Source organism: Marmota marmota, unplaced genomic scaffold, assembly GCF_001458135.2.
Source record: "Marmota marmota marmota unplaced genomic scaffold, marMar, whole genome shotgun sequence".
Taxonomy (NCBI): Eukaryota; Metazoa; Chordata; class Mammalia; order Rodentia; family Sciuridae; genus Marmota; species Marmota marmota.
This window is the reverse complement of record NW_026000174.1, coordinates 53,076,918-53,102,527: the sequence shown is the minus strand read 5'-3', so window position 1 is coordinate 53,102,527 and position 25,610 is coordinate 53,076,918. Positions and strand designations below refer to the sequence as shown.

Sequence of the window (25,610 nt, the reverse complement as noted above, 5' to 3'; positions counted from 1 at the left end):
GGGCGGCCGCGGCGGGCTGCTGGGCTCCGGGGCGCTGCTCCGCTGCGCTCCGAGGCGTTCGCCGCCGCTGCTGTCGCTGTCTGTCCCGAAGCGGCCCGGCTAGCGGCTTATATAGCCCGCTCCTGCCCACACGACTGCGAGCTCGGATGACAGCGAATGCCATTTAAAGCGTGCGCGCCCCGCGCCCTTCCGCCTGACGTCGCCCCGCCACTCTGGGAAGTACGGCCCTACCGGCGCCGCCGCCGCCCCTGCCAACCCGGCTCCGGAAGGCAGGCCCCGCCCGCGGGGTTCCGGGAGAATCTGGGGAGCACGCGGCGGCGCTGAGCTGCGCCCAGGGCAGTAGTGCTCGAATCCGCATCCTGAGCTGGCACTGCTGGTTCTGGGATCCCCCAAATCTGTACCAGCCCGAGTGGCTGTGGGGGTGCAGGTGCCTTCCTCCGCCCCCTAATGCCAGATGCTCACACTGAAGGCTCTGGTTTTTCTGCCGTGGGTTCTGCGTCCTGAGCACCGGAGCAAAGCGGCTCTGGGCTCTCTGGCAGAGCCAGGGCGACCGGTACCCAAGAGCTGAGCTCCGAGAAAGGAGCGCGCTCTCAGAAAACTCGCCACCCCCTTTCCAGGAGCGAGCACTCACTCATACGTGTGTGTACACACGCACATGCACACGCACACCATTACTCCATTCCAGCTCTTTACTTCCCTTGACTTCCTTGTCTCCTCACCACCACCCCCAAGTTCCTTGGGCACCCCATTCAAGCACTGAAGAAAGGCACTGGGTATCACACTAACAACAACAATAATAATAATAGCTACCATCTGGACAGCTTTACTCCAAGCCAGCCCTGAGCCCCGTTTTACATAAATTATCCTATTTCATCCTCATAAAAGCCCTGCGAGGTAATTGCTATTCTCTCATTTTCCATAGGAGAAAAAGGAGGCCCAGAGGGGATGAGTAACTAGTCCACTAGTAACTGAGGGAAACGGGTGGGGTGGACTCCAGGGTCCACATTAGCCCCTTGCTGAGAACTGACACCACCAGCCACAGCCCACCAGTGCCAGCAGGTCCTCAGGTCAGCACTGGCCCCCTGCCCTGGGGCTCCCTAGAAGAAGTTTTGTGGGACCAGCTTTGAAGGACTGCTTGGGATCTGGCCCCCATTCCTTCCATATTCATTCAACACGGGCTTACTGAGGAGCAGGTGTGTACTGGCTCAGGGAGAAACAGAAGTGAGCAAGAAGATAAAGCCCTGCCCTCATGAAAGGTGCATTCTCCGGGGGAGGGTTCATGAACATATAAACAAGAGCATATGCTGTGTTGTGGCAGGGATGCAGAGAGAAGTGTGCCCAGTGGGAGAGGCTTCTGAGAGGGTGACATTTAGCTGACACTTCAAGAACAATAATAGCACCACTAAGTGCTTAATATGAGCTGGTCTCATATTAAGTGCTTTGTGTATTAGCTCATTTAACGTAAATGTTGCTGTTTTATTCTCAAAAACCCTTGGGTAACAAGAACATTATTATCTTTTGCAGGTGGGAAAACCAAGGCACAGAGAAGCCAAGCAGCCGGCCACTGGGGCCCCACAGCTAGTAAGTACCAGAGCTGTTGGCTTCTGAGCCCCTGCTCTTACTACACTGAAGTGATCTGCCTCGTGGAGGTCAAGGAAGGACCATCGAGTGACAAAGTGGGGGAGACTGTTTGGGCAGAGGCATCCCTAGCACTAAGGTGCTCAACAAGAAGAAACAGCTCATTCGGTGAACAGTGGGGAAGCCTGTTGGCTACAGCAGAGTGGGCAAAGGATATGATAAGTAGGGACAGTCACGCAAGGCCTTGAGGCCATGTACGGAATAGAATTTCATTAGCAGAACATTACTAAGACACTGGAGGGTTTTGAGAGGAAGAGCTACATCCTCCAAATTACATTTGCATATAACAGTATTTGTTTGTATTGGGGATTGAGCCCAGGGGTACTTTACCTCTGAGCCACAATCCCCAGACCTTTTTTGAGACCTGTCTGTGACATGTTTCACTAAGTTGCTGAGGCTGGTGTGGAACTTGCAATCCTACCTCAGCCTCCAGAGTTGCTGGGATTACAGACATGAGCCACTATGCCCAACCCAAATTGTGTTTTTTAAAATTCACTCTGGCTGGCATGTGGAGAGGAGACAGGGAAACAGTAGGAAACCCATTTAGGTGATTAATACATGACCTCAGACCCCTGAAGACCTGGACAAGAGTGGAGGCCATAGAGATATAGGGAAATGGTTAGATTTCAGATTTAGAGTCAGAGCTAAGAGGAATTTCTGATGGACTAGATGGGGCTGTATCTGGGGTTAGGATCAAGGTTGACTTCTGTGTATTTGGCTTGAGCAAGTGTTAAATAGTGGTGCCTCTGACAGACAGGAAGAGAAGGTTGGGGAGAAGAGGACCTTTGGGGAGTCTGCTAACTGTCGATCAAAACCCACTCCCCACTTGGCTGAGGCTGAAAATGCTCACATCAGAACTATATTATGTGAGACAAATAATCAAAATCAATTTTCTGATCTTAAAACTACTGTGATTTGAGATAGGGTTTCAGTACATTGCCCAGGCTGCTCTCAAACTCTTAAGCTCAAATGATCCTCTGAGCTCAACCTCCCAGCAGCTGGGGACCACCACACCTGGCTTGGAGCCACTTCTAACAGCAGCTTAGCAAGACTCTATACTAAAACTGGCACCATGAGTGAGAAGCTGCCATGGATCAAACCCCTCAACTCTGTGGCAGTGGCTTAGCCAACACATGTTTCCACAGGGAAATAGCTATCGGAAAACGGAAAGCTGGCAATCCTTGTTATGCTGGGATAAAATACTTATGGCAAACATCATGCGTGATAATTTGAAAGACAGGCCACAATGCCGACTAAGTCTATAATTCTAGAAAAAATGGTTGGGAAAAGCCAAAAAGATTGCATGATGCAAGATATTTCATATATTTCAAGATATTACAAGAAAGAGACTGGCTAGTTTATAAGAAGAGATGGACAGAAATAGAATCCAGGAAAATAGTGTCACTGGGGTTAGACAAGCCATCTGGTTTTGTCCAAAGAGCAGGAGACCAGACTGTGGCTCAGAGCTTCTCTCAATGTCTATTATAGCAAAATATTAGGCCAAATAAAGAAATCACCCTTGTGGCAAATTAGTATATTAAGGGACCTTGTCATCCAGGTCCATTGGTTCCTATGTCCTTGGTAGCCTTCACTGTAAGGCAGCAAGAGATGGGTTGCAAGGAAGAGAGACTCGCTAACTTTCAGGAAAGGAACTTTGGGTGTGGTTACTGGCACATGGAACTGACTAGAACCAGATAGACACAAATCCATCAGGTTTGTGGAGGAATTGTTATCATCAGCAAAAAGGTAAGGCTGGAACACAAAGGTCCATGATTGTTCAAGCCCAAATCACATCCAGAAAGGACAGGCTCTCGCACCCTGTTTGGTGGTCATAGAGAATGACAGGCAAGGGAGAATTTCTGAAAAGGCAAAGCCAAGAACCAGGGAGACACAGGACAAGGAACGTCACCCCAAGTCTCTTCTGCCACCAGGGCAGGGAGGTCCTCACTGTTGACTAGGGTGGGCTTTAGCAGAGACTGTTAGCTATCCACCTAGTGAGGTCACATTTCCCAACTTCCCCTGCAGCTAGTGGGGGTCACATGTCTGCTCTCTTACCTGTAGGACGTGAGCAGAAGTGGTGTGTGTAGCTCCACTTCACTTGCCCAAGAGGAAATCCCTGCTCAAGGCCTCCATGATTTTCCATTTCACTGTCTGGAAGAACAATAATGAGGAGACCTGGGAAGGTTCACGTTAGACAGCAGTGCCGCCATTAATCTGGGCCCCTTAATGATCATGTGGAACTGAGCTATCTACCTACTTGTAATGCTTCCCTTGGAACTGTGAGAGAACAATGAACTGAATACTTTTAAACTGTTATAATTTGGGGACTTTCTTATTATACAGACTTAGCTTTATCCTAAAAGATCCCTGAGGTATCCAAATAGAAATGTGAAGCAGGCCATAGGCACTCGGAGTAGATGGCATGTAACCCTGGGGACTGGGTCAAGACCATCTTTCAGACAGGGTGCTGGAACAGATCTATGCCAGGAGGAGGGAAAGCCAGTCAAAAACTTGGAAAAGCATCCAGGTGTGGTGGTATATGCCTGTAATCCCAGTGGCTCAGGAGGCTGAGGCAGAAGGATCACAAGTTCAAAGCCAGCCTCAGCAATTTAGTGAGGCTATAAGCAACTTAGCCAGACCCTGTCTCCAAATTTAAAACATATACAATAAGGACTAGGGATGTGGCTCAGTGAGTGGTTAAGCACCCCTCAGTTCAATCCCTGGTAAAAAAAAAAAAAACCAGGGTAAAGGAGAACCAAGAGAACACAAAAGAATCCGAGAGAAGGATGTTTTCAAGAGATCATCAGAACAGGAGTCCATGCCTAGTGGCGCACACCTGTAATCCCAGCGACACAAGAGACTGAGGCAGAATGATTGATTGCAAGTTCTCAGCGACTTAGAGGGGTTCTAAGTAACTTAGTGAGACCTTGTCTCAAAATAAAAAATTTTAAAAGCTGGGGATGTGGCTCAGTAGTTAATTACCCCTAGGTTCAATCCCTGGTATCAAAAAGAAAAGAATGGGAATGCAAGAAGGGTCCCAGCCTGGCTCTATCAGAACTTACTATGTGGCCTTGGAAAAGCCACTCGCCTGCCTGTCTGCTGAGGTCTCAGCTCCAAGGCTGTCTCCCAGTAACATCTGAAGCCTTCCCTGGCCGCCCCTCAGTCACTCCATTCTTTTTCCCTCTTAGCATATTTATCACTATCTAAAAGGTCTTCATGTTGACTTCTGAACTGTCCCCTTTCCCACTGGACTGTCAACATTGGCACTGCACCCAGGACACAGCTGGGCACCCATGGGTCTCTGTGGAATGGAGGCCATGCTCACTCTGCCCCATGCCTCCCGGAAGGCCAGGGAGCGCTGCACTGCTTCCTTCCATCAGGCTCCCCACAGCGCACACAGCTCCCAGGCTCCAAGTTCCCAGGCCAGGGAGCCAGGATACCCAAAGTCACCCTCTCCACTCCCCTGGATTAGACCCCCACCCCACCCCAGGGCATTGAAAATAGGAAAAGAAGTGTGAGCTCCACAGCAAGGGTGGCAAATCCGCCAGGAGGTCATTGGCCTAGGGGGACTCTAGGGAAAGGGGTATGATGTGGGAGAGACTGAAATCACCCCTCAAAGACAGGACATGAGGGCAGGAGGTGTGGCTCAGTGGCGGAGTGCTTGCCTAGCGTGCAGAACCAACCAACAAGCAGGCAGAAATGGGCCCTGAGCCCCCACACTGCCTAGAGTCCCCTGCCACTGCTGACCCTCTCTGTCCTCTTCTCCCCCACTTAGGGTTGCCCTAAGTGCCTCCGGATGTCTCCAGGGCCAGACCCCATCCTAATTGGCTTTTGTTTGCCTTCTGGACCCTCCTCTATCTGTGGGAGCCAGCCAAGGGCCACAGGTTAGGAGAACACAGAGTTCAACCTGCCTTTGCCAGACTGGTTCTGTGACCTTGGGCAGGTTCCGCTCCCTGTCTCATGTCACCCCTAGAAAGCATAAATACTGCCCCTGAGGTCAACGGCTACAGTATGGGAAGCACCTTGCCTCACGCCCAGCCTGTCTTCAGCATGAAATAAAAGTTCCTTTTGCGTCATGATCTCATGCCCAAACCTTCCTGGCCCCCAGCGTGGTCAAGCAGATGTCAGGGAAAAGCTCCAAGACATTCCTGCTCCAGAGGGCATCCGGGGGTTTTGGTGCCTTATACCTCCCTCTGACTCACAACTTAAAAGAGGAACCGGCCAGAGCCACAGGGAGCTCCAGATCATGTCTCCAGGGGAGGAACTCCAGGCAGAGTTAGTGATGGTTCCCATGGGTGACCCTGGGGGGCCTCAGGGGGTGTCCCCTCCTCCTCATTCAATCCTTTCTCAAAGGCCAAGAGCCAAAGCCTTCTGCTCTGTAGTGTGCAGAGGGCAAGGGGGGTGGGAAGATTTGGGGATCTGGGCAGCCCAGATATTGGTTCTTGTCAGTCTCTGGGCCCAGCTGAGTCTACAGAGGCTGGAAACTCAGGAAGAGGTCAATGTCCATTTGTGGCACTGTTGCCACCTCTGCTCACCCTGGAATACAGGTTAGCCATTAAAAGGGATGCAGGATGTTCCCTTTTCTCAGCAGGGCTGCAGAAACATCAGCTGCTGAACACCTACTATGTTCCTGGCACTGTGCCAACTGTGCTTTTTGTCTAAATCATCCTCAGTGAGTTCCTAGGGGGAATCCTAGCCTTACTCCATTTTACAGATGAGGACTCAGGGTGCTTGGTAGCTTGCCCGGGTTGCCCTAAGTGCTAAGGGCTAAAGCTGAGATACAAAGCCAGGCCAGCCTGACTCGGAACATGCTCACCGCTTGCACCAGCCTGTCCTGCTGTCTCTGATTCAACAGGAACAGGACTGGACTCAAAGCCAGGCACCCTGGCTGCCGTATTTCAGCTCCACCACCACACACTCTGGCCTTGAACCAGTAGCTTCCCATCTCTAGCTACAGTTCCCCCATCTGTGAAGTGGGAAGGTCAGACTTGGATTCACTAGCTCTGACATTCTAGAATTCTCAGGCAGGGAATGAGGAGACCCATTTGCAGGAAGTAGATGCTTCCCTTTGGGCCAGAGAGTGGCAAGCAGCCCGGGCTGTAACTGTGGGGGAAGGACTGCCTCCACAGAGGGGCTGTGGGAGCAGATGGGGTAGAAGACAGCAGCAGACCAGGAGGGGCCTGGGCCGCTACCTCCTCCACCATCCCCGCCCACACTTTGGCTTTTGGGCAGAACTGGGGTTTAAAAAAAGCACCTACCAGTTCTTCAGTTATTAGCAAGGCTCTGTTTCCAAGGAGGCTTTGGTATCCCTGGCTTGGGTCAGAACGGCAGCAGAGGAGTAGAGTATGTCCTGGGAGAGCCCTGGAGTCAAGGGACAGAGATGAGGTAGGAGAGTCTCAGCTCACAGGCCTCCTCTGCTCTCCACTGGGGGTGGGTGAGAAGGCTGGATGGTGGCTGTCCTGCTCTTCTGCTGTCTTGGCCCAGAGCCCCTGCTAGTCAGAAGCCTTGATCAGTTGGGGACCCCCACCCTCCTCACTCAGAAGTCTCCCTAGAGTGAGTCTCAGAGCTCCACGTATTCAATGCAGGGATAGTTTTTCCAGATGGTGCTGTTTGGGTGTATCTGCACTTTGGGTGTTTTGGGTCCAGCCAATGTGTCATGTGTAACATAAATGTAAATGTGGCACAAGGGGTGGAAAAGGGACAGCAATAAACACATCTCTGGCAGTGAGTGACGGGGCCTTTACTGAGTGTCCTGCCTCCCAGCCCTCCCTCAGTTCCTGCTGGTGCCACCCCACCCCCCAGTGGGCCCTTGGCACAAAGCCTGTGACTTCAGCATCCTACCAACTGCTCCTGCCTCACTCAGAATTAGCACTTCGTCTGGTACAATTGTGAGCATAAAAAGTGTTTTGATAATTTTCCTGGAGGGTTGCCATGACAATCCCCAGCAAGCTCCAAGAGGGGGTGTCTGTGCACGAGCAGGAGAAAGAGGAGAGGGAGAGGGGCAGGGACAGAGGAAGTGGGTCCAAGAGGCACAGAGAGGCAGAGAGGAGCAGAGCCAGGAAGACCCCCAGCCTCTAACACCACCCAAGTCAGGCCCCCAGCCTCTAACACCACCACCCTGGTGGCCATTCATGCTGCGATGAGCTCACCGCCTCATCTGGTGTCCATGGTGCAGGGGGACACCAGCTGCTGGCGGGCAGGCTGTGGGGCTGGCATGGCAGCACTGCTCCCACTGACAGAGGCATCCCTGTACCTCCCTGTCCCAGGATGATTCCCAGGGAACACCATGCTGGGGGTGGGGCAGGGACATTCTTGGGGATTCAGAGGGAGCCGAGCCCAGGGAAACCTCCTGAGAGTCCTGCCTAGCCTGCAGGCCCGGCTCTGCTCTTAAGAGTCATGGAAGCTCACTTCTCTGCCAAGGGTCTGCTTCCAAAGGCATAAGTTCTGCCCCAGGGTCAGCGGCTACAGCATGGGAAGGCCAGCGTCCATGGCGCAGTCTTCCCACATCCTTTCTTGGAGGCATGAGCATCCCCTTCTGGGACCACCAGTCTCAGAATCACCATAACTGAGGTCAAAATCTTGTACAACCTGTGATCTTAGCGAGCAAGTCTACCTTTGCTGTCTTTTGAGATGAAGACAAGCCCAGAGAGGTGAGGGGACTAGTGGGAGGTCACATAGCAAGCAGCAAGGTGGGGCAGAATCAGGTGAGAGTCCATCTGACACTACCCTCATGTGGACAGGGAAATGCAAGTCCAGGGACTTCACCTGGCTAGTTAGCATGAAGCACGGCTCGCAGCCTCCAGACCTGAGGAATTTCTCTGCTTTAATTGAACCACAAGCCAGGACCAGACATTTCACAGTAAACCCTAGTAATTTTCTTTTTCTCTCTCTCTCTCTTTTTTTTTTTTTTTGGTACTGGAGAGTGAACTCAGAGGCACTCAACCACTGAGCCACATCCCTAGTTCCCCCACATCCCTAGTTCCCCCCTCCTTTTTTTTTTTTTGTCTCACTGAGTTGCTTAGCAAGCCTCTTCATTTCTGAAGCTGGCTTGAACTCATGATCCTCTTGTCTCAGCCTCTGGAGCTGCTGGGATTACCAGCGTGTGCCACTGTGCCTGGCAAACCCTAGCAACTTTCTTATGTTCCAAAGTGAAAGTGCAAGTCTCTACACAGGAGACTGAGGCAGGAGGATTACTCAAGGCCAGAAGTTGGGGACCAGCCTGGGCAACAACAGTGAGACTAGTGGAAGAAAGGAAAGAAGGGAGGGAGGGAGGAAAAGGAAAGGAAAGGAGAGAGGGAGGGAGGGAGGGAGGAGGAATGGAGGGAGTCTGTCAGTCAGTCTCTGCCTTGGAAAGGAATTTTTCTGGTTATCAGCAAAACAGAGCAGGGGGCAGCTGGAGCCAGTAACAGAGGGGAGAGGGTCACAGGTTTTGCAAGCTCTCCTAGTCTTTTGACTTTCAGTGCTGTGTGGCCTTGGACAAGTCACCTGGGCTCTCAGAGCCACAGATGTGCACCTGCCAAGAGCTGATGTGATTTCAGGTGTGGCTACTGAGTCAGAAGCCCGCAAAGAACTATCTTCCAAGATGTTCTACCCTGGAACAGCAGTCCTCATGACAGATGTGCCCACATCCCTCAACCCTGAGCCCAGTGCAAATCCACCTTTCCAGAATTTACCACTAGGATGGGGGTGGGGGAACCAAAGAGAAAGAGCTAGAGATGCTGCAGAACACTTCTGTGGCCTTGGTGATGGCTAACACCACAAGCAGCAGCAAACAGCAGCTCAACACTGCCTGTTTGGATGCCTTGGTTCTGATGTTTACTAGAATGTTCTTCTCATTACCCTGGGATTGCAGAAGTCTCATGCCTTCCCCATCCTTCTCTGGGGGTGGAGGGAAACTTATGAGGATCAAATTAGGTGATTTATGAGACGATATTGGAGTAAACCTTAGTTCTTTTAGGAGAGTAGACATTGTAATTGACAACAATTAGGGTCAAGCTGGGCATGGTGGCATATGCCTGTAATTCCAGGGGCTCTGGAGGCTGAGACAGGAGAATTGTGAGTTCAAAGCCAGCCTCAGCAACAGCGAGGCCCTAAGCAACTTAGTGAGACCCTGTCTCTAAATAAAATACAAAGAAGAGTTGGGGATGTGGCTCACTGGTTGAGTACCCCTGAGTTCAATCCTTGGTGCCCCTCCTCAAAAACAGAATTAGGGGGGTTGGGGATGTGGCTCAAGCAGTAGCGCGCTTGCCTAGCATGCGTGCGGCCCGGGTTCAATCCTCAACACCACATACAAACAAAGATGTTGTGTCCGCGGAAAACTAAAATAAATAAATAAATATTTAAAAAAAAAAAAAAAAAAAAAAAAAAAAACAGAATTAGGGTCAAAATGATGTCCTGTTGTGTTCTAAGTCTGGCTTTGGGGCAGGATGCAGAGTCAGTCTTGTAAATAGCTACTTGACCTCTGGCAACCCTAAGAAGTCCCTTCTCCTCCAGTCCTGGCCATGTTCGCCTCCAGACACCAGTGGTGTCTGCTGTGCCTGGCCTCTCTGCACTTTTAGGGTGGTGGGGTGGGGAGGGGCTATGCCTAGGGCACCAGGCTCAGGACAGCCTCTCCCTAATGCTGCCCCACCATGGAGGGCAATTCCCCATTCTCACTTTACAACAGCAGTAGCTGCCATTTCCCCAGCCATTCCCTTAAAGGGACATGCAGAGATGGGAGATAAAGGAATGAGTTTTTGGAGCATCTACCTCATGCCCAGCATTAATGCATCTCACCCTTAGGTGGGCTTGTGGGACTCGGGGCAGATCTTACTACTTACTTCTGTGTTGACGGGTCTAAGACAAGAGCTGGGGGAGGAGGGGTCCATCTGAGACAAGTATTGCTGTCTTCAAGCTTTTGTTGAGGAGATGAGCTCAGAGATGGAGGGAGTACTCACAAGACCACACAGCAAGACAGAGCTGGTGCTGGGATTTGAACCCAGGTCTGACTGTTGTTGAAGACAGACATCTGCACTTCCATTTGCACCTCCCACATGGTGAGTCCTGGACCTTCCCAGGGAGCGATTCAGGGGGAGCACTGGTGAAGAAGGAGCTAGCCAGGACTGGGGAAGGATCTAGAATTCTAAGTGGCAACGGGGTCTACTTCCCCACAGCTCTTCCAGCTAGATGAATGTCCTCTGGTCCAATCTGTCTTGGAGCAGGGTGGGGAGGGGAATGAGGATGACATCCAATCCCACTCCGCCTTTTCACACAGAGATGCCAGGAAAAGGCCTGGGGGCCCCACTCTCACAGACCCCGGCACTTGAGACACACAGCTAGGCAGTGCGTGACCTTGGGGACCTCAGTCATGAACTCAAGAGGGTGGGCTCTCTGAGCAGTGCACCTCCAGTCACTGGCCCTTTAGACACCCTCAGCCCACAGTCCCAGCATCTGAGATTGGAAACCATGGCCTGAAGACCCAGCCAAGAAGATAAGAGGCTCGGCTGGGGAAGGACGGGTGGCGGAATCTTGAGACGGCAGGAAATGGGAGAAAACTACACGCTGCCAGAGCAGGAAGCAGCCTGTAGATGATACGGGAAGCTGCTTCCCAGACCTGGGGGTGTGGCTCAGCAACGGACCTCACAACAGCTTAGGGACCATGACCAGCATTTAAAAAACCATATATAAGAGAATACAGAATATCTGAGGCAACACATTATATTGTATCTTGAAGCTTTGGATTCAGTTGTGCATTCATGTGCGTGAAAACTTTTTTATTCTCTTACATTCAAGGGTTACAGTTTAAAAAAGCTAAAAACAATGAGACATTAAATTGGTCAAGCCCTGTAGTATTTTCCTATTAACATGTGAGTGGCTATGGGAACGCACACTCCCAGCTCTTCAGAAGAGGGAGGCCTGAACAACAGGGGATGTGGACTTCTACTGGGTGATTATTATGGTGATCAGGCATGTTCATCCAGACACACGCAAGCCCTGTATTCTATGTGAGGGGAAACTGAGGCCAAGGTCAGGAAAAGGTTTTGCCCAGAGACAGAGGTCCCAGGTTTCCTGTGGCCAGGACACAGGCCTGATTTCTTGCTACCTTTTACCCTCAAGACACTACCTCCCTTGCCAGCTGTTACCCACATTGTCCCTGGCTGGAGTGGGGAGAGTCTAGCATACGGAGCTTCTGCAGGGCGGGGTGGGAGGCCAGCACTGTGTTGAGCTGCTGTGACAGAACGTTCTCTGGCTCTCCTTCCTCTCAGAGCTGTTCCTTTCCTGCCTTTGTCACTGCTTTTCCTCCTCCCACCCCCTCCCTGTGAGAACACCCCAGATTCAGGTTCCTCTCTACCCTCCCTCCCACTGGTCCCCACAATGCCCCCCTGCAGATTCATCCCTTCATTGCTAGACTGGGCCCTCCTCCCCCAGCTCGTCTTAGACCTGTCAACACAGAAGTAAGTAGTAAGATCTGCCCGAGTCCCACAAGCCCACCTCACCTGGTCCCCAAGAGAGGGTCCTTCCTTCACAGCTCCACACATTTCCCTAAGAACAGCCACGGGGACTACAGCAGATGCTCGCTTCTCACTCATTTCTTGCAATAACCCTGTTTTATAGGTGGGGAAACTCGAGCTAGGAAATTTGCCAAAGTCTATGTGGCAGTAAGTGGAGGAGTTGGAACTAGAACCAGGTTTATCGGGCACCAAAATTTACACCACAGGAGTAGGCTGTCACCTTCTGCCTGGTAGCCTTTCCTGGGAAGCATCTTGGATTAGACCTGGGAGCACTGTTCAGCGTGGGGTATGGGTCCTACCTTACGTGGCAATGAGGAAAGGTGCATTCCAGTCCCAGGAGGAAGAGAGTTGGAAAGGCAACCCCCATCCTTCCCCCAGCCTCCCTTACTCTCTTTCCCAAGAGAAAGGGAATGATTTATCTGATGGGGAGCTGGAGAGAAGGACTGTGTTGGGTATGTGAAATCTGGCCCTGTCCTGCCCCCTTTCAGACCCGCCTGCCCATAGACGCGTGTACGCTGCTCAGCTCCTGTGACCACCATGTGGGGAAGGGTGCCTGGGAAGGGCCAGTGTCCACCTTCTAGAAGGACAACTCCCCCAGTCCCCACGGGCAGGCTCAGTGGGCAGCAGCGACCTGGCAGCTGGTGGGCCAATCTTGGTGAGGGAGGACCAAGAGGCCTGACTGGCCCTGTGTAAGCCATGGCCTCCTGCCCAGCTATACCAGTGGTCACACTGATGTTCTGCCCTCACAGCCAAGTCCCATGTTTTTCTCTCTTCGGAATTCATGGGAAGAAGGGGTGTTACCAGCATAAGGAGACTCAACATCTTTGTCCTCACCATTCCCAGAGGGGCCCACCAGGCCACAGAGCACAGTCCCCCCAGGTCTTCCTACCTCCAGTCTCCTACCCTCCCTCCATCCTGATACATCCATTTTTCTAAAATTCACCACAAGCCCTCACTGGCTCCCGGCTGCGAAGCCCCCTGTCCGAGCAGATTCTCTGGCCTGATCCAGCCCACTTCCTTCCACCATCTCTTCCCACACGAGCCCCGAACGCAGGCCATGTGGGGCCCCTCCCTGCCCATGAGCGTTACAGCCACCACTGTACAGGATCCTCCTCCCCATTCTCCACGTGCCTCTTCCTCCACGAAGCCTTCCCTGGCCACCCCACGGAGCTTTCATGTTCTGCTGTGACTCCTGCTGCACTGTCACAAACCGTCCTTTCAAATTTGTTACTGTCCATCTTCAACTGTGTCTTGATTTTTTTCAACAAATGATACAAAACATAATGACAATGGAATGTGGGCTGCAATGGACTGAGTTCTCCTCGCTCTGGGTCAGGCCCAGGGCAGGTTCTCCACCCAGGAGGGAGTGTCAAAGAACGCGGCAGTTTCTCAGATGTGCTCTAACATTGATGTAGGGCAATAAGTGAGTGCCCTTTCTGGAAAGCCATTGGTATTATGCACCCAAAGACTTCAAGTATGCACAGCCTGTGGGATCAGGCAGAAAGCCCACTTTTGGGTTGTGAGAAGCAGTCTCAGATGTACTCAGAGTTTTTGTTAAAGGACAACTGTACGCGTCCATTCTGCTAGGCCATGCCTCAGTTTCCTCAGTTAAAGATAAAGTGGGGATAAAGCAGCAGCTTGTCCTCAACCTGAGGATTAGTAAATCAGGTGTTAGTATACAGAAAGCACTTCGTACCAGTGCCTGGCACATATTTCAGCTTTGTAGAGTGTCACCTGTTCTCATTGTTTGAATTGAGGTTCAAATGAGGCCAGGGTGTGGACTTTGAGTTGTGCCTCTATCTGCCTCTCATGGTCCACTCTCATAATTTCCAAACAAAATGGTCACTAATAGTAAAAACAACCAACATCACTACAATCTCAATACTGGTTAAATACTACTACTACTATATACAACATTATGCAGCCTCTCAAAGTGATGTTTAAATTAATGTCATCTGCCAACCTACATAAGAAGAAAAAGGTTACAAGACTATAAATTGTGATGTAACTTTTTTAAGTACACAAATGTGTAGGAAAAAATACTGCAAACTGTGAAAACTTGTCATTTCTGGCTTATGAAATCACAATTTTTCATTTTATCTTTTTAACTTTTTGCAAAGAACACACAATCCTTTTGTGTAAGGAGAAAAAACTAATTTTGCAAAAGAAAATAAAAGCCCCATCGGTCTACTGCTATCTGCAATGGAAGGGATTGTGTCTTCCTTTTATATCTCCCCCACCACATCTAATACAATCTCTGGACATAAAAGCCCTGGTCTTGAACAGCATTCCAGACAGGCAATCTTATTTAATCTTCCAGGCCAAGGCGTTCTGTACAGTTAGAAATGGTCCCAAGCACCAAAAAAAAAAAAAAAAAAAAAAAAAAAAAAAAAAAAAAAGAAAGAAAGAAAAAGTGACTGACCAGCTGGTGGGAGTGCATCTGAGTCTGTTTGGTTGGTGACCTGCTTGCTGGGCTGGGAGACGTCAAGAACTGACCTCAAGGGGAGGAGGCAGTGGAATTCTGGAATCCAGCCAGGGATGGTGCATTAGGAGACCAATTACCTGAGGGGAGCATGTGGCCGGCCTGCCAAGAGCAAGCTGAGCATCAGTGTGAGACCACTTTGGCATCTGGGAGCGCTCTTCGGTTGGATCTAAAGAACTTCCGAGGCGAGGTTAAGTGCATCTGTATCTTAATAGGATCAGCCCCACTTGGGCACCATTTTCATTTTGGCCATCCTCCTGAGAGCCTATGCCCCGCCCCCAACCTTGCTGATTGCAACAGAGGCACATGCACCAGGGGAGCCTGCCAAGTACAAGGCAGGGTTGCAGGGCCATCCATCAGCCATGAGGGACTGTCCACCCAGCACAAGGGTTGAGTTTGGGGTGAGCAGGGCATGGGCAGTGCTGCACTTAAAAGAATTATATTACTAAGCATGTTACTGTCAGGCACGTGACATGCGTGATAGCAATCCTCGCCAGACCCTCAAGGGGAGGCTGCTTCTCATCTCATGACTGAGGAAACTGAGGCTTGAAGCTGACTGGCCAGTTCAAGCTGACTCAGGTAGGACAGAGCTCAGGTGCAAGCCCAGGTCTGCCTGACTCAGGCTGAGGCTCCTTCTGGCTTCTGACATATATGGAGGCTGGGAGTAGTGGTGAGGGTATCACAGCCCCCTAATCCTACATCTGCAAGCAGCACTGATTGGAAGACGAGGCTTATCCCCACTTGCCCAGGTGAACTGGTCTTGCCTGACGTCATCCAGCTAATGCCCCTCACCATTTGGTGCAGCTTGCACCACATAAAGCAGGATGCTGCTACCTCAAGCTGTGGCAGGGATCCCTGGCATGTTGCCAGTCATCTGGCTGAGGGTAGGCAAGACTATCAATAGGACTTCTTGGAGGGCTGCCCCATAGGCACTGCGGCCTTCTGGGATTGCCTCCCATGTTTCCTCTTTGTACCAGGTCTCCCAGAGTGGCATTGAGAATATGGCAGAAACACTTGACAGAGGCCTTTATCCTGTGCTGCCTCATTTTCTGGATGTTGCCTAGGTAACTCTTCTGTGTTCTCATCTGTTCAATGGGTATACACTTCCTAACATGCACCCTCACTGGCTTTGGGGAGGCAAACTGGCCCACCTCATCCTACATCAAAGCTGAACAGACTGGGAGGATGGTGAGAGAACTACATTCAGACTCCCCCTCCAGGGTTTTCACCTCTAGGCTAGCTATCCCCACCTCCCTCTTACTCCAGGTGAAAAGAGGGAAAAAGGATAAAGGTAGGAGAGAGGGAGTGCTGGGAAGAAACTGGTGGCCAATCCCTTGATATAGTGTTCACAGGAAAGGGCACAAGGCTTCTGTGGGTTCTGCTCTTTTCCTGAGTCCTGCCTGGGTGGTCTTTGCAGTCTGAATACCCCTGGGATAGTCTGGCAAGCCCAGGACATCCTTCCTCCAGCCAATACCCAAACTTCCCTTATGCAGAGAGGGTATAGCCCTGGACCCAGAATCACTTTTGGAGGGGGTAGATTCCCTTCCTGCACCATCCTACCGCACTATTCCAGTACTAGATGGGGAAGCCCGGAAGGCTGCTGTCTGGGTCATTAGAGCATAGGGTCAGTCTCCTGGGGTGGGAGGGGCTGGGACGTGCCTTCCCGCTGCAGCCTCTTAGAAGGACCAGGCAGCCTTCCACCAACCTGCAGGAACGATTTGGCCAAGATACAGCCTCAGGCTCCTGGGCTGTGCTTGGGCTTCAGGGACCGCGGGCTGGGGATCCTCAGCGCCAAGCAGCAGGCAGCAGGCTCGTCACTGCGCGCTCGCCCACACCCTTCCTGCAGTGGGCGGCTAATTGCACCTCAGTCACGTGGCCCACCAGCACCGGCACAGCCCCCCACTTCCTCCTGCTGGGGCCAATGAGTCTCTGAGACTGCTTCCCGTGAGGGGCCGAGAAAGCGCAGCCCTTCAGCCCTAGGCTGCTCTGTGCTGGCCACCTCTACAGCCCTGCTGCTGGCTGTCCCCGGGGGCAGGAGGCCCCAGGCCCCACCAGTGTTGAGCCAGACTGCTCAGGGCTCACGCAGCCCACCGCAGACATGAGATCCCAGGATCCAACAAATGCTCTGGGTGCTTTATTTCCTCATGAGTTTATAAAGACAAACAGCTCTTGAAATTGGTACTGGGGATAACCTGAGTTAGGATGCAGGCCCAACAGCAGGGCTACTTTTCCAGACCGCTCTTTACCTCCCATTCCCTATAGACACCAGAATTTGGGACCAGAGACAGGTCAATGTTGTCCCAGCCAGGGTCCTGCCTAAGCAATGACACATCCATACTCCTGAAGGTCATGTGAGAATAGGGACTGTCCCTGTGCTGAGTGTGACATCATAATTCCCAGGAGGGGGAGCGACAGCATTGAAATCATCCTCACAATAATGTCATAAATACAAACCTCTGACAGCTGTGTGGGCTCATTTGACAAAACTCTTTTCAGTAGTGGCACTACAAAAGGACTGCCTCCTTTACCCCTGCCTGTTCTCTGCCACTGGCCTGCCCCCAGCGTTTACACTAACAAATAGCCCAACCCGACATGGGGTCTCCTTTCAGGCTGGGGACAGCTTTTATAACACCCAGGTGTGTGACTACTAAACCAGCTGGAAGAAGCACCATTTGTCTGTGTTCCACTCCAATAAATAAACATTAAAGTCATTTCCTTATTGACCCCCAGACGCAAGAATCATATCTAAGATTGGATTCCAGCAGCACAAATTTGACAGGGGTCTCATTTGGGGGCTTCTTCCAAGAAGAAAACGGGAGGCAGAGGGAAAGGGGCAGTTGTAAACTAGTCCCTAGGAGGGGAAAGTGTGGGTGGAATCATGTATAAGTTAAGATTTAAACAGAATGCATCACTATGGAAACATTCAGCTTTTTCAAAGGCACCGTTAAGAAAAATAAAGTAATCAAGACTTCAGATTCAACACTACAAGTGTTTATGACCAGAAAAGGCAAAGTGGGTCTTAGATATTCTGCAGCCAAGAAAAAGCTGCCAGAACTCAAGGAAGAAATATTCCCAGCAGGGCAGGAACCCATCATTTGTCAGGGCTTTCTCTGAAACCCTCCAGTGGGAGCATTCTCTTCACGGCAGGGCCTACTTAACTCCCTCTGCCATGGCTTGCCCAGAAGGTAGTGCCAGTTCCTGACCAGGTTCAGCCAGAACTGTTGTGCACAAGGGCAGGGGCCCGGCAGCCAGGGAGGCAGTCGGGAGCTAGTGGCCCAAGGAAACTGCAGGTTCCCATGAGCTGTGACCTAAACTTATTAGGAATCACCAAGTAAGCTAGAGGTTTTGTCAACATGGATCAAAGTAGAACCTGATTTCTCTACTGAGGACAGAATCTGTTGCTAAGTGTCACAGGAGGCAATAAGACATTCCTAGTGTGGAGCCTGACCAGTTTCTTTGCGCAGTCTGCTGCCTAGGATGGTGATGTTGGTAAATATTGTAAAGAAGCCTCACGCTGAGCTTAGGCATCGGTGCAGGGTCCCTAAAGATACACACAGAGAATGAGGGAAGAAGGGATCAAAGAGGAAAACTTCACCTACCTCGGAAGTTTCAAGCTGTATCTGCCTGGTATGGTCAGGAAGATTAGTGAGCATTTATGTAAATCCACAAATTGGATTCTGTCCCCCCATCAAAGAGCTTCTGTTAAATGGCCAATTGCTGGTCCAGTATTAGAAGCACAGTTTCTTTTTCTTTTGTTAATATATTTTTTAGTTGTTGATAGACCTTTATTTATTTATTTTTATGAGATGCTGAGAATCAAACCCAGTGCCTCACACATGCCAGGCAAGTGCGCTACCGCTCAGCCCCAGCCCCAGCCCTAGCCCTAGAAGCACAGTTTCTGACTCAGAGATGCTAATATTGATTAAGAAGAGATAAGATGCAGGGGCTGGGGTTGTGGCTCAGTGGTAGAGTGCTGACCTAGCACATGTGAGGCACTGGGTTCAATTCTCAGCACTGCATATAAACAAATGAATAAATTAAAGGCTCATCTATGCCAAATAAATAAACAAACAAACAGGGAACAAACACATGGCCTTTGGTTGGTTGTGGCCATCTCTGCTAGAATAAGGCTCTCAGGGATGCTTGTTCACTGTTCTGCCTCAATCCAGTAAGGCAGAGCACACAGCATACAGGTTAACAGAAAGCTCTGTTAGACTAACTTCGCGTTCCCTCATCTCTACAAGGGGAATGGTACCTCTCTTGCAGCAGTAGGGGGAGGATCAGGGATTATGTATCAAAGCTCCTAGGGCAGTGCCTACAGGCTGCTGGTGCTAAGAGGGTGGGGATGGGGCCTAAAAAAACCTCCGAAACCTGTTTTCTTTATGCTATGGCTATCATACTTGCTTCCTCTGCTTTCTGTGTAACATTAGCAAAATTAGCTTGACACGAGTTATGGCGTGAGATCTATCAGTAAAACACTGCAACAGGTTGGTGCGTCACTGAGTAGGGCTGTCCTTTGTCAGGGTCTGGGATTCCTGTCCATTCCTAAACTTGGCAGTTTTATTCTATAGCAAAAAACTAACTTGACATTACAGAAGAGATGCTATCTCAGGGGTGGAAATTAATGGTAGTCATGGCACATTTAGTCTATAGTGACAGCAAGAAACCAAAGGTAAGATCTGCTGCTGATGGAGAAAACCAGGTGGTAGCCCAGCACATCTGCCAGAGAGGGGAATCTGTCTCCCTGACAGACATGGGTAAGTGAAGGGATCAAATGCAGAGCCCATGCAAGAGGACACAGCGACCCTACATTAGGAGGGGGGATGATAGAAGCTTGGAACCATCTGCCAGTTCTTTCATTTGTAAAGAATGGGAGAGGAATTTCCCAGTGTCACCAATCAAACTCATAACCAAAACTGGCTGTACCACCCCAGGCAGTTTTGTTGGGTTTAATAGGAGAACAGCTAGGAATTAAATAGAGGGTTTATTTTATGTTTACAGTGATTTGTACCTTCCTCCCAGGAAGGCACAGTACGATGTTCAATTGTGTGAAGCACTTAGTATTTCTTACAAAAAGGAGCTATACACATTTAAAAAAAAAAAAAAAAAACATACTCCAGGGCAAGGAACTAGAGAGCCCATGGAGAACAGAGCCCAGCCAGGCATGGAGTCAAACCTGAGCTCTGGGTAAGAGCGTGCCCATTCTGGCACCTCACCATGAACACAGGATCACTGATCTTACAGCAGGAAAGAGGACAAGAAGCAAGAAGACGCTGTGAATTTTCCCACAGGCAGAGAGAAAAACACGACTCCCCTGCCCTATTTTCATCCATTTAAATTGACTGTCTTTCTCTCAGCTCCACATCTTGTTTGGAGTTAATGTGGCACACTGATCCTAGGGCCAGAGATCAAGGAGACATGTGCTTTTATGATGCAAAAAGGGGCAGTCACTCTGTTCTGTTTTGGGAACCCTGATGACATCATAGACTAACCCTTGAACCTGGGGAACTTGGGTGTAAGGGAACGCTGAGTCAGAAGAGCCTTAGTCATGGGACTACTGAAATCTAAGGTGAAAAGAACCATGAGGTAATTGAGTCTATTCCCTGCAGGACTGCTCCCGCTTCGATCTGGCTTGGGTTTAAATGACTCAAGTAATTCTCTAGGGGAAGCTAATCTATGTGGAACAGCTGTCACTAACGGGGTATTTGTTCTCTCCAGCCAAATTTCAGCCTGCTACTTCTCAGACATGCTCAGTCACTCCTTCCCTTAAGGAGACAGTTTCCTCTGGTCTTACAGGTAGTCTGGTGCCTGGCTGCACTGCCTTCACTCTGTGCAGAGGCCTGGAATCTGTCTAAATGGGCCTGGGAAGACTGATAGGCCACGAGGCTCAGTCAAACAAAGTGTCCCCTGAAAACAACAGCTTTCCACTGCAATAACACACAAGCTGAGATGTTAGGGAGCCAAGTCAGACTTCAACAAAGCCCCGTGAAGCCACCTCTGTTTGGGTTTCAGCAGCTGTCTGCCTACGGAAGGCTCCAGAGTTACTGACGTACATTTGTATCTCCACTTCGCAAATGTCATTAGGAATAAACACGTGCAGATTCTCCCCAGAGGCACAAGGCCATTTGTATTTCTTCAAATTACAGGGGGAGGGCAGAAGAAAAGCAGCTTCTGGACCAAATCATCCGTGAGCACAGCCATAGCAGTTTTAATTTGCCTAAAGATAATGTGCAATTTTGAGATGTGCTTTGGAATAACCGTTCCCACAGTAGACATATTACCAACATGAACTGCTGGTGGCTCTCATTTAATAGGACTCCAAGCTGGGAAGCAATGCCACCATCTTCCAAACAGCCACATCACGAGACCAGCTGGAGTAGCCTCTCAAGCTTCTTCCGGAGGAAGGGCTGCTCAGCGTTGGTGTGGCTGGACTCACTGAGGCTCTTCTAGCCAGGACCTCCATCACCAAGGAGCACCCTCAAGGGTGTGGATAAACTGTCCGAAAGGTCAGGTTGACTCTGAGTTCTCTGGAGTGGTATTCCTTGGGCACTCGATGCTAAATGGAAATGTAAATAACTCTCTGACATTCATACACAGTTTTAGTTCGAAGGGATTTACAACTTGTTTGTAATGATATAGAAATATTTCCATTTTATCCCTGTCTCAAAGAACAGTGTTAAGCCCTTTAAAGTTTATGGAAAACATTTTCCATCTGAAACAAATCTGTCTCCTACCCCACGCACTATGTCAGCACCCTTGCAGCAGGATCTCTTCTAATTGTTGTTCTTTCTCTCAGACTCCTGCCATTTTTCCAAATCACATAAGAAAAACATAAATGGATAAGGCCAGCGAGAGGTATGAGACTTCACTCTCATGCTAAGTGTTCATACAATAATATGCACACCTTAAAAATGACCTGACATGAAAGTAGTGGCTAAGCTGTGGAACTGTACAGTCCAACAAGGTGGCATTATTTAAATTTAAATTAATTTAAAAATTCAGTTCTTTAGCACCCTAATCATTTAAGTGGTCAACAGTCACATGTGGCTAATGGCTACTACAGTGGGCAGCAGAGACACAGATCTCTGCCCTGGTCAAAGAGAGCCCTACCGGACACTAAATCTGCAGAGGTCCACTTTGATGGCAGTAGTATTAAAACTCCTTGAAAATGAGGCCAACTTATTTCCTCTGCTGATTATAAAAGCAATTTGCTTTTCACCACATGCTTACTTGGGAATTAAGAAACTGCCTCCAGGAGGGGGATCCGTAGTGTTTGCATGTCCTCACCTGCCAATCAGCCTGGGTAGCTCCTTCCATGATTAACAAGGTCCCGTGATCCAAGGGAATCTTTACTCTCTCCACATACGTGTAGTCTCCATTCTCTTCCTAAAAAACAGCATTCACTGCGCTGAATGTTTTTCTTAGTGAACAAGAGGCACCAGACAGCAATCAGAGATGGAAACCACTACTTCTCAGCCAGACTGTGGGGCCAGCTGTTTGTCCCTGGGCAAGTTATTTCACCTCTCTGTACCTTGATTTAGTCATTTGTAAAATGAGGATGATGACATAGGGCTTCTGTGAGCCTCAGCTGACACTGTAAACCTCTTAGAAACAGCTCACAGTAAGTATGGTATGAAAGCCAGCTCCATGACCATCACCACCCAAAATGCAGAAAAGCCACTCTGGCTTGGGAGGAAATTAACGTCACTTATACAAGAATTCCTTGTCTCTGCCTTCGGTAGTGCTCTACATTTCAACACTGTGTGGTGAAAATGGCTTCTTAATCAAGACTTGTTGTGCTGAGTTCTACTTCACCTTTTTCTGATTTATGATAATTCATTAATCGGTACCTATGTTAGAGTCACCACGGCCCTTCCCATCACTGTACTCTGCTGTTGTGGAGATACATTCCTCTTTTGAAAACAGACAACTGCAAAATTTTCTCCAAGAAGAGAGATCTGCCTTGGCCGCATGAAGCCTGGCTGCTTGAGCCTTTGAGAATAGATCGCAATTCCTGAATATTTCGGGCACAAATGCCTTCAAAGTACACTTCCCCTTCCTCTTGGAGAGCCCAAAATCAATTTATGTCCAACACAGTCATGAGTCTTCACTGCACAGCCTGCAAAGCAATCAGCAGGTGGTGTCCCTCCTCCACAGCTGACAGAGGAGTGCATTAAACAACTTCTTTGCTTGCAGCATCAAGAGCATGTCCAGAGCCATCCATTCATCGGCTTCACTCGGGTTACATTTGGGTAATTGTGGGATTCTTTTCAGTGCTATAGCGTGTTTATGTTTATTATTGTAGGGGTGCATCTGAGAACTTAACTGTTTACAATGATTTCCCCAAGGAAAATCAAAATCAAAACAATAATGAACTTGCATAAACAGTCTAAGTTCCAGGGCTCAATCCTTGGCAGTGACTTCGTCAAGGATAGTCATAATTTTTATAAACGGAAGACATAAGCAATGTTTGAAATAACTTTTGGGTTTAATGATTGATTTTAATTGTCTGCCATTTTTTCTTTTCCAGGAATAAGAAAGTACCAAAACATTTTCCTCTGACCACTTGGCCAACCAGCGAGCAGTGGGAAGGTGACCCTGTCCTTGGGCAGCCCAGCTGCATCTCGGATGGCCAGAGCTGGCTCTCTGAAAAAAATATGCCAGACAGAGGAGATGAATGTATTACCGGAGAAAGATATCAGAAGGAACTTCGTTGTCCATGAGATTAGAGGGTTCAAGGCTCCTCTGTACAGGCGGTTAAACAGACCCAAGTTAACTGAGCTAAAAGCAGGACTCCCTCTACCCTCTGAGTGACCAGGGAGTGCAGTGCGGATGGAAGCAATAAATTAATACTAAAATGGGAAAGTGAAATGAAGCACAGAGAACAACTGCAGCATGATACAATTCTGAGGTGAAGATCTCAGAACATCAAAAACATTTCTGGGGAGGAGTGGGTGCTGAGAGCCATGGGCCAGAAGAGCCAAGCACTGTAACTCCACCTGGAAAGCACCAGGCAAGTGAAAGAGATTCCAAATGCAAGAGGGAACCATTAGCAGTGCCGGAAGATGACACTCCACAGAGTCACACTCCACTCAGTGGTCCCTAGATCAGAATTTTTCAAGAGAAAGCCTCAGGTTGGCTTTAAACACATTACATTCAACACAGCTGCCAGCCACACCAAAAAGCCCATGAGGACGAGCCACCTGCTTCGTCAGTCCCAGAAGGAGACCGGCATGACTGCGAGAGACGGCACCCTTTGCTGCTTGCTATTTATTCCTTCCAACACCCATAGCTTGGAAAGCACATTCCTAATTTGCAGGAGATGGACAGGAGAGAAGACGAGGGAAGAGATCAGTGCCACAGACAGCCATACGGCCCTGTAACTTAACCGGGATGTGTGGAGACTGCCTCCAGGTGAAAGGCCAGGGGCGCTCAGATAGCGGCCCTCGAGTGGCTGTGTATGAGGCTCGGTTGGGAAATGGATAAGCAACAGAGGAAGCGGGTTGGGCTGTTTGGAGGAGCGCATTCACCCGTCATCAAGCATGGTGGTTAAGCAGCTTCCACACGTCTGTGACCCTTCTGATTTATTAAGGACTTTCTTCAAAACACACCCCCAAAACACCGCTGAAGATAAAGATTTTCCATCCTTGATACTAGCTAAAAGAAGCTGCTAGGGTGACAATCCACAGGGGTGGGTTTGTTGATGATGTTGGTTTTCCACACACTTGAAACAATAGATGAAAAAGTGAAAAATACATGTTATATTTTTCTGATCAATGTCCTCACTCCCTAACCACAGTTGGTTCATCTGAATGCTCAATTATGCTTTTCTAAGGGATGCCGGAGACTCCACACAACTTCTACCTCCATCCCACCAAGGAATCATCCAAGTCCCTTTCCTTTAGAAAAATAATATAATAGGAAAAATCAGTCATTTATTGATTGCTATGTCCTTACCAACCATCCAACAGATAGGCAACCTAAGCATTTTCTTTTTCATTTGAAAGGTAATTCACCTTTTTTAAAAAAAAGAAGAAAAAGAAAAAGATTTGATTTTTTTCAGAGTCATGCCTTTCTTGTCCTAAGGGTGTCTTAGAAATTACTATTATTGTTGCTTCAAATTCATCCTCATCATAGTTTCTCTTTCTAGATTTAGAAGTAATGTATCTCACTAACATGAATGATACCCTTGTAACTGTTCAATGTTCTTCCCACTCTGTTACAAAGCCCTCAAAGAAGACCTGTGTGGTCTTGCTCTTTAAGAGATAATCACGACACTCATCACAGTGAATCAAATGACAGGAAAAGCCCAAGAAAAGAGAGAAAATCACCTAAGTCCTATCATCCAGAGTTCACACAGCACACAGACAGTGGTCTATTATTATATAATCATGCACTGTTTTTAACACATTCTGAGCATTTTTAAATAAGTTTATATTTTTAATATCTTTATTTTACTTATTTATTTTTATGTGGTGCTGAGGATCAAACCCGGGGCCTCGCACATACTAGGTGAGTGTTCTACTGCTGAGCCACAACCCCAGCCCCTTATGAGCATTTTTTGACATCTTTAAATATACAATATTTCAAAAAAAAAATGGCTATATAATATTCCTTGGTCTAAATATATTCTTTCTTCTCTGAACTTACAAATACTTTTTGTCTATCTGGGTATTCAAGGCATTTTGCCAGTGCTAAGGATATAGCAGTAAAGAACACATTGTTGGATGCTGAGATTTTAATATACCAGGATTTTTTAAAGAGAGAATATAAGGTTACTGCAAATAGACTGAGGGCAAAACATCTCTAAATATGTATCTAGGATATATTCCTTTTTTTAGGAATTTTTTTTTGTAGTTGTAGAGGACACAATACCTTTATTTATTTTTATGTGGTACTGAGGATCAAATTCAGTGCCTCCATGTGCTAAGCAAGCACTCTAACCCTGAGCTACACCCCCAGCCCTTCTAGGATATATTTTTTAAAATGGAATTACTGGG

At 49.0% G+C, this 25,610-nt stretch overlaps 2 protein-coding genes across 3 annotated transcripts in view; both read right to left on the bottom strand.

The window, feature by feature from the left end:
* Window positions 1-249, bottom strand: part of CUNH11orf96 (chromosome unknown C11orf96 homolog) — a 1,383-nt gene extending 1,134 nt beyond the window's left edge. The window contains 1 exon segment of the mRNA XM_015477800.2: window positions 1-249. This exon segment is cut by the window's left edge and continues 96 nt beyond it. Coding sequence (XP_015333286.2) covers window positions 1-163 — 163 coding nt within the window. The 5' untranslated portion in view covers window positions 164-249.
* A 20,545-nt stretch (window positions 250-20,794) lies between these two features.
* Window positions 20,795-25,610, bottom strand: part of Alkbh3 (alkB homolog 3, alpha-ketoglutarate dependent dioxygenase) — a 33,772-nt gene continuing 28,956 nt past the window's right edge. For both annotated transcript variants that reach the window (XM_015477798.2, XM_015477799.2), the window contains exons 9-10: window positions 21,898-21,996; window positions 20,795-21,166 (exon numbers count right to left, since the gene is read on the bottom strand). In XM_015477798.2, coding sequence (XP_015333284.1) covers window positions 21,089-21,166; window positions 21,898-21,996 — 177 coding nt within the window. In that variant the 3' untranslated portion in view covers window positions 20,795-21,088. The remainder of the gene's footprint in view (window positions 21,167-21,897; window positions 21,997-25,610) is intronic.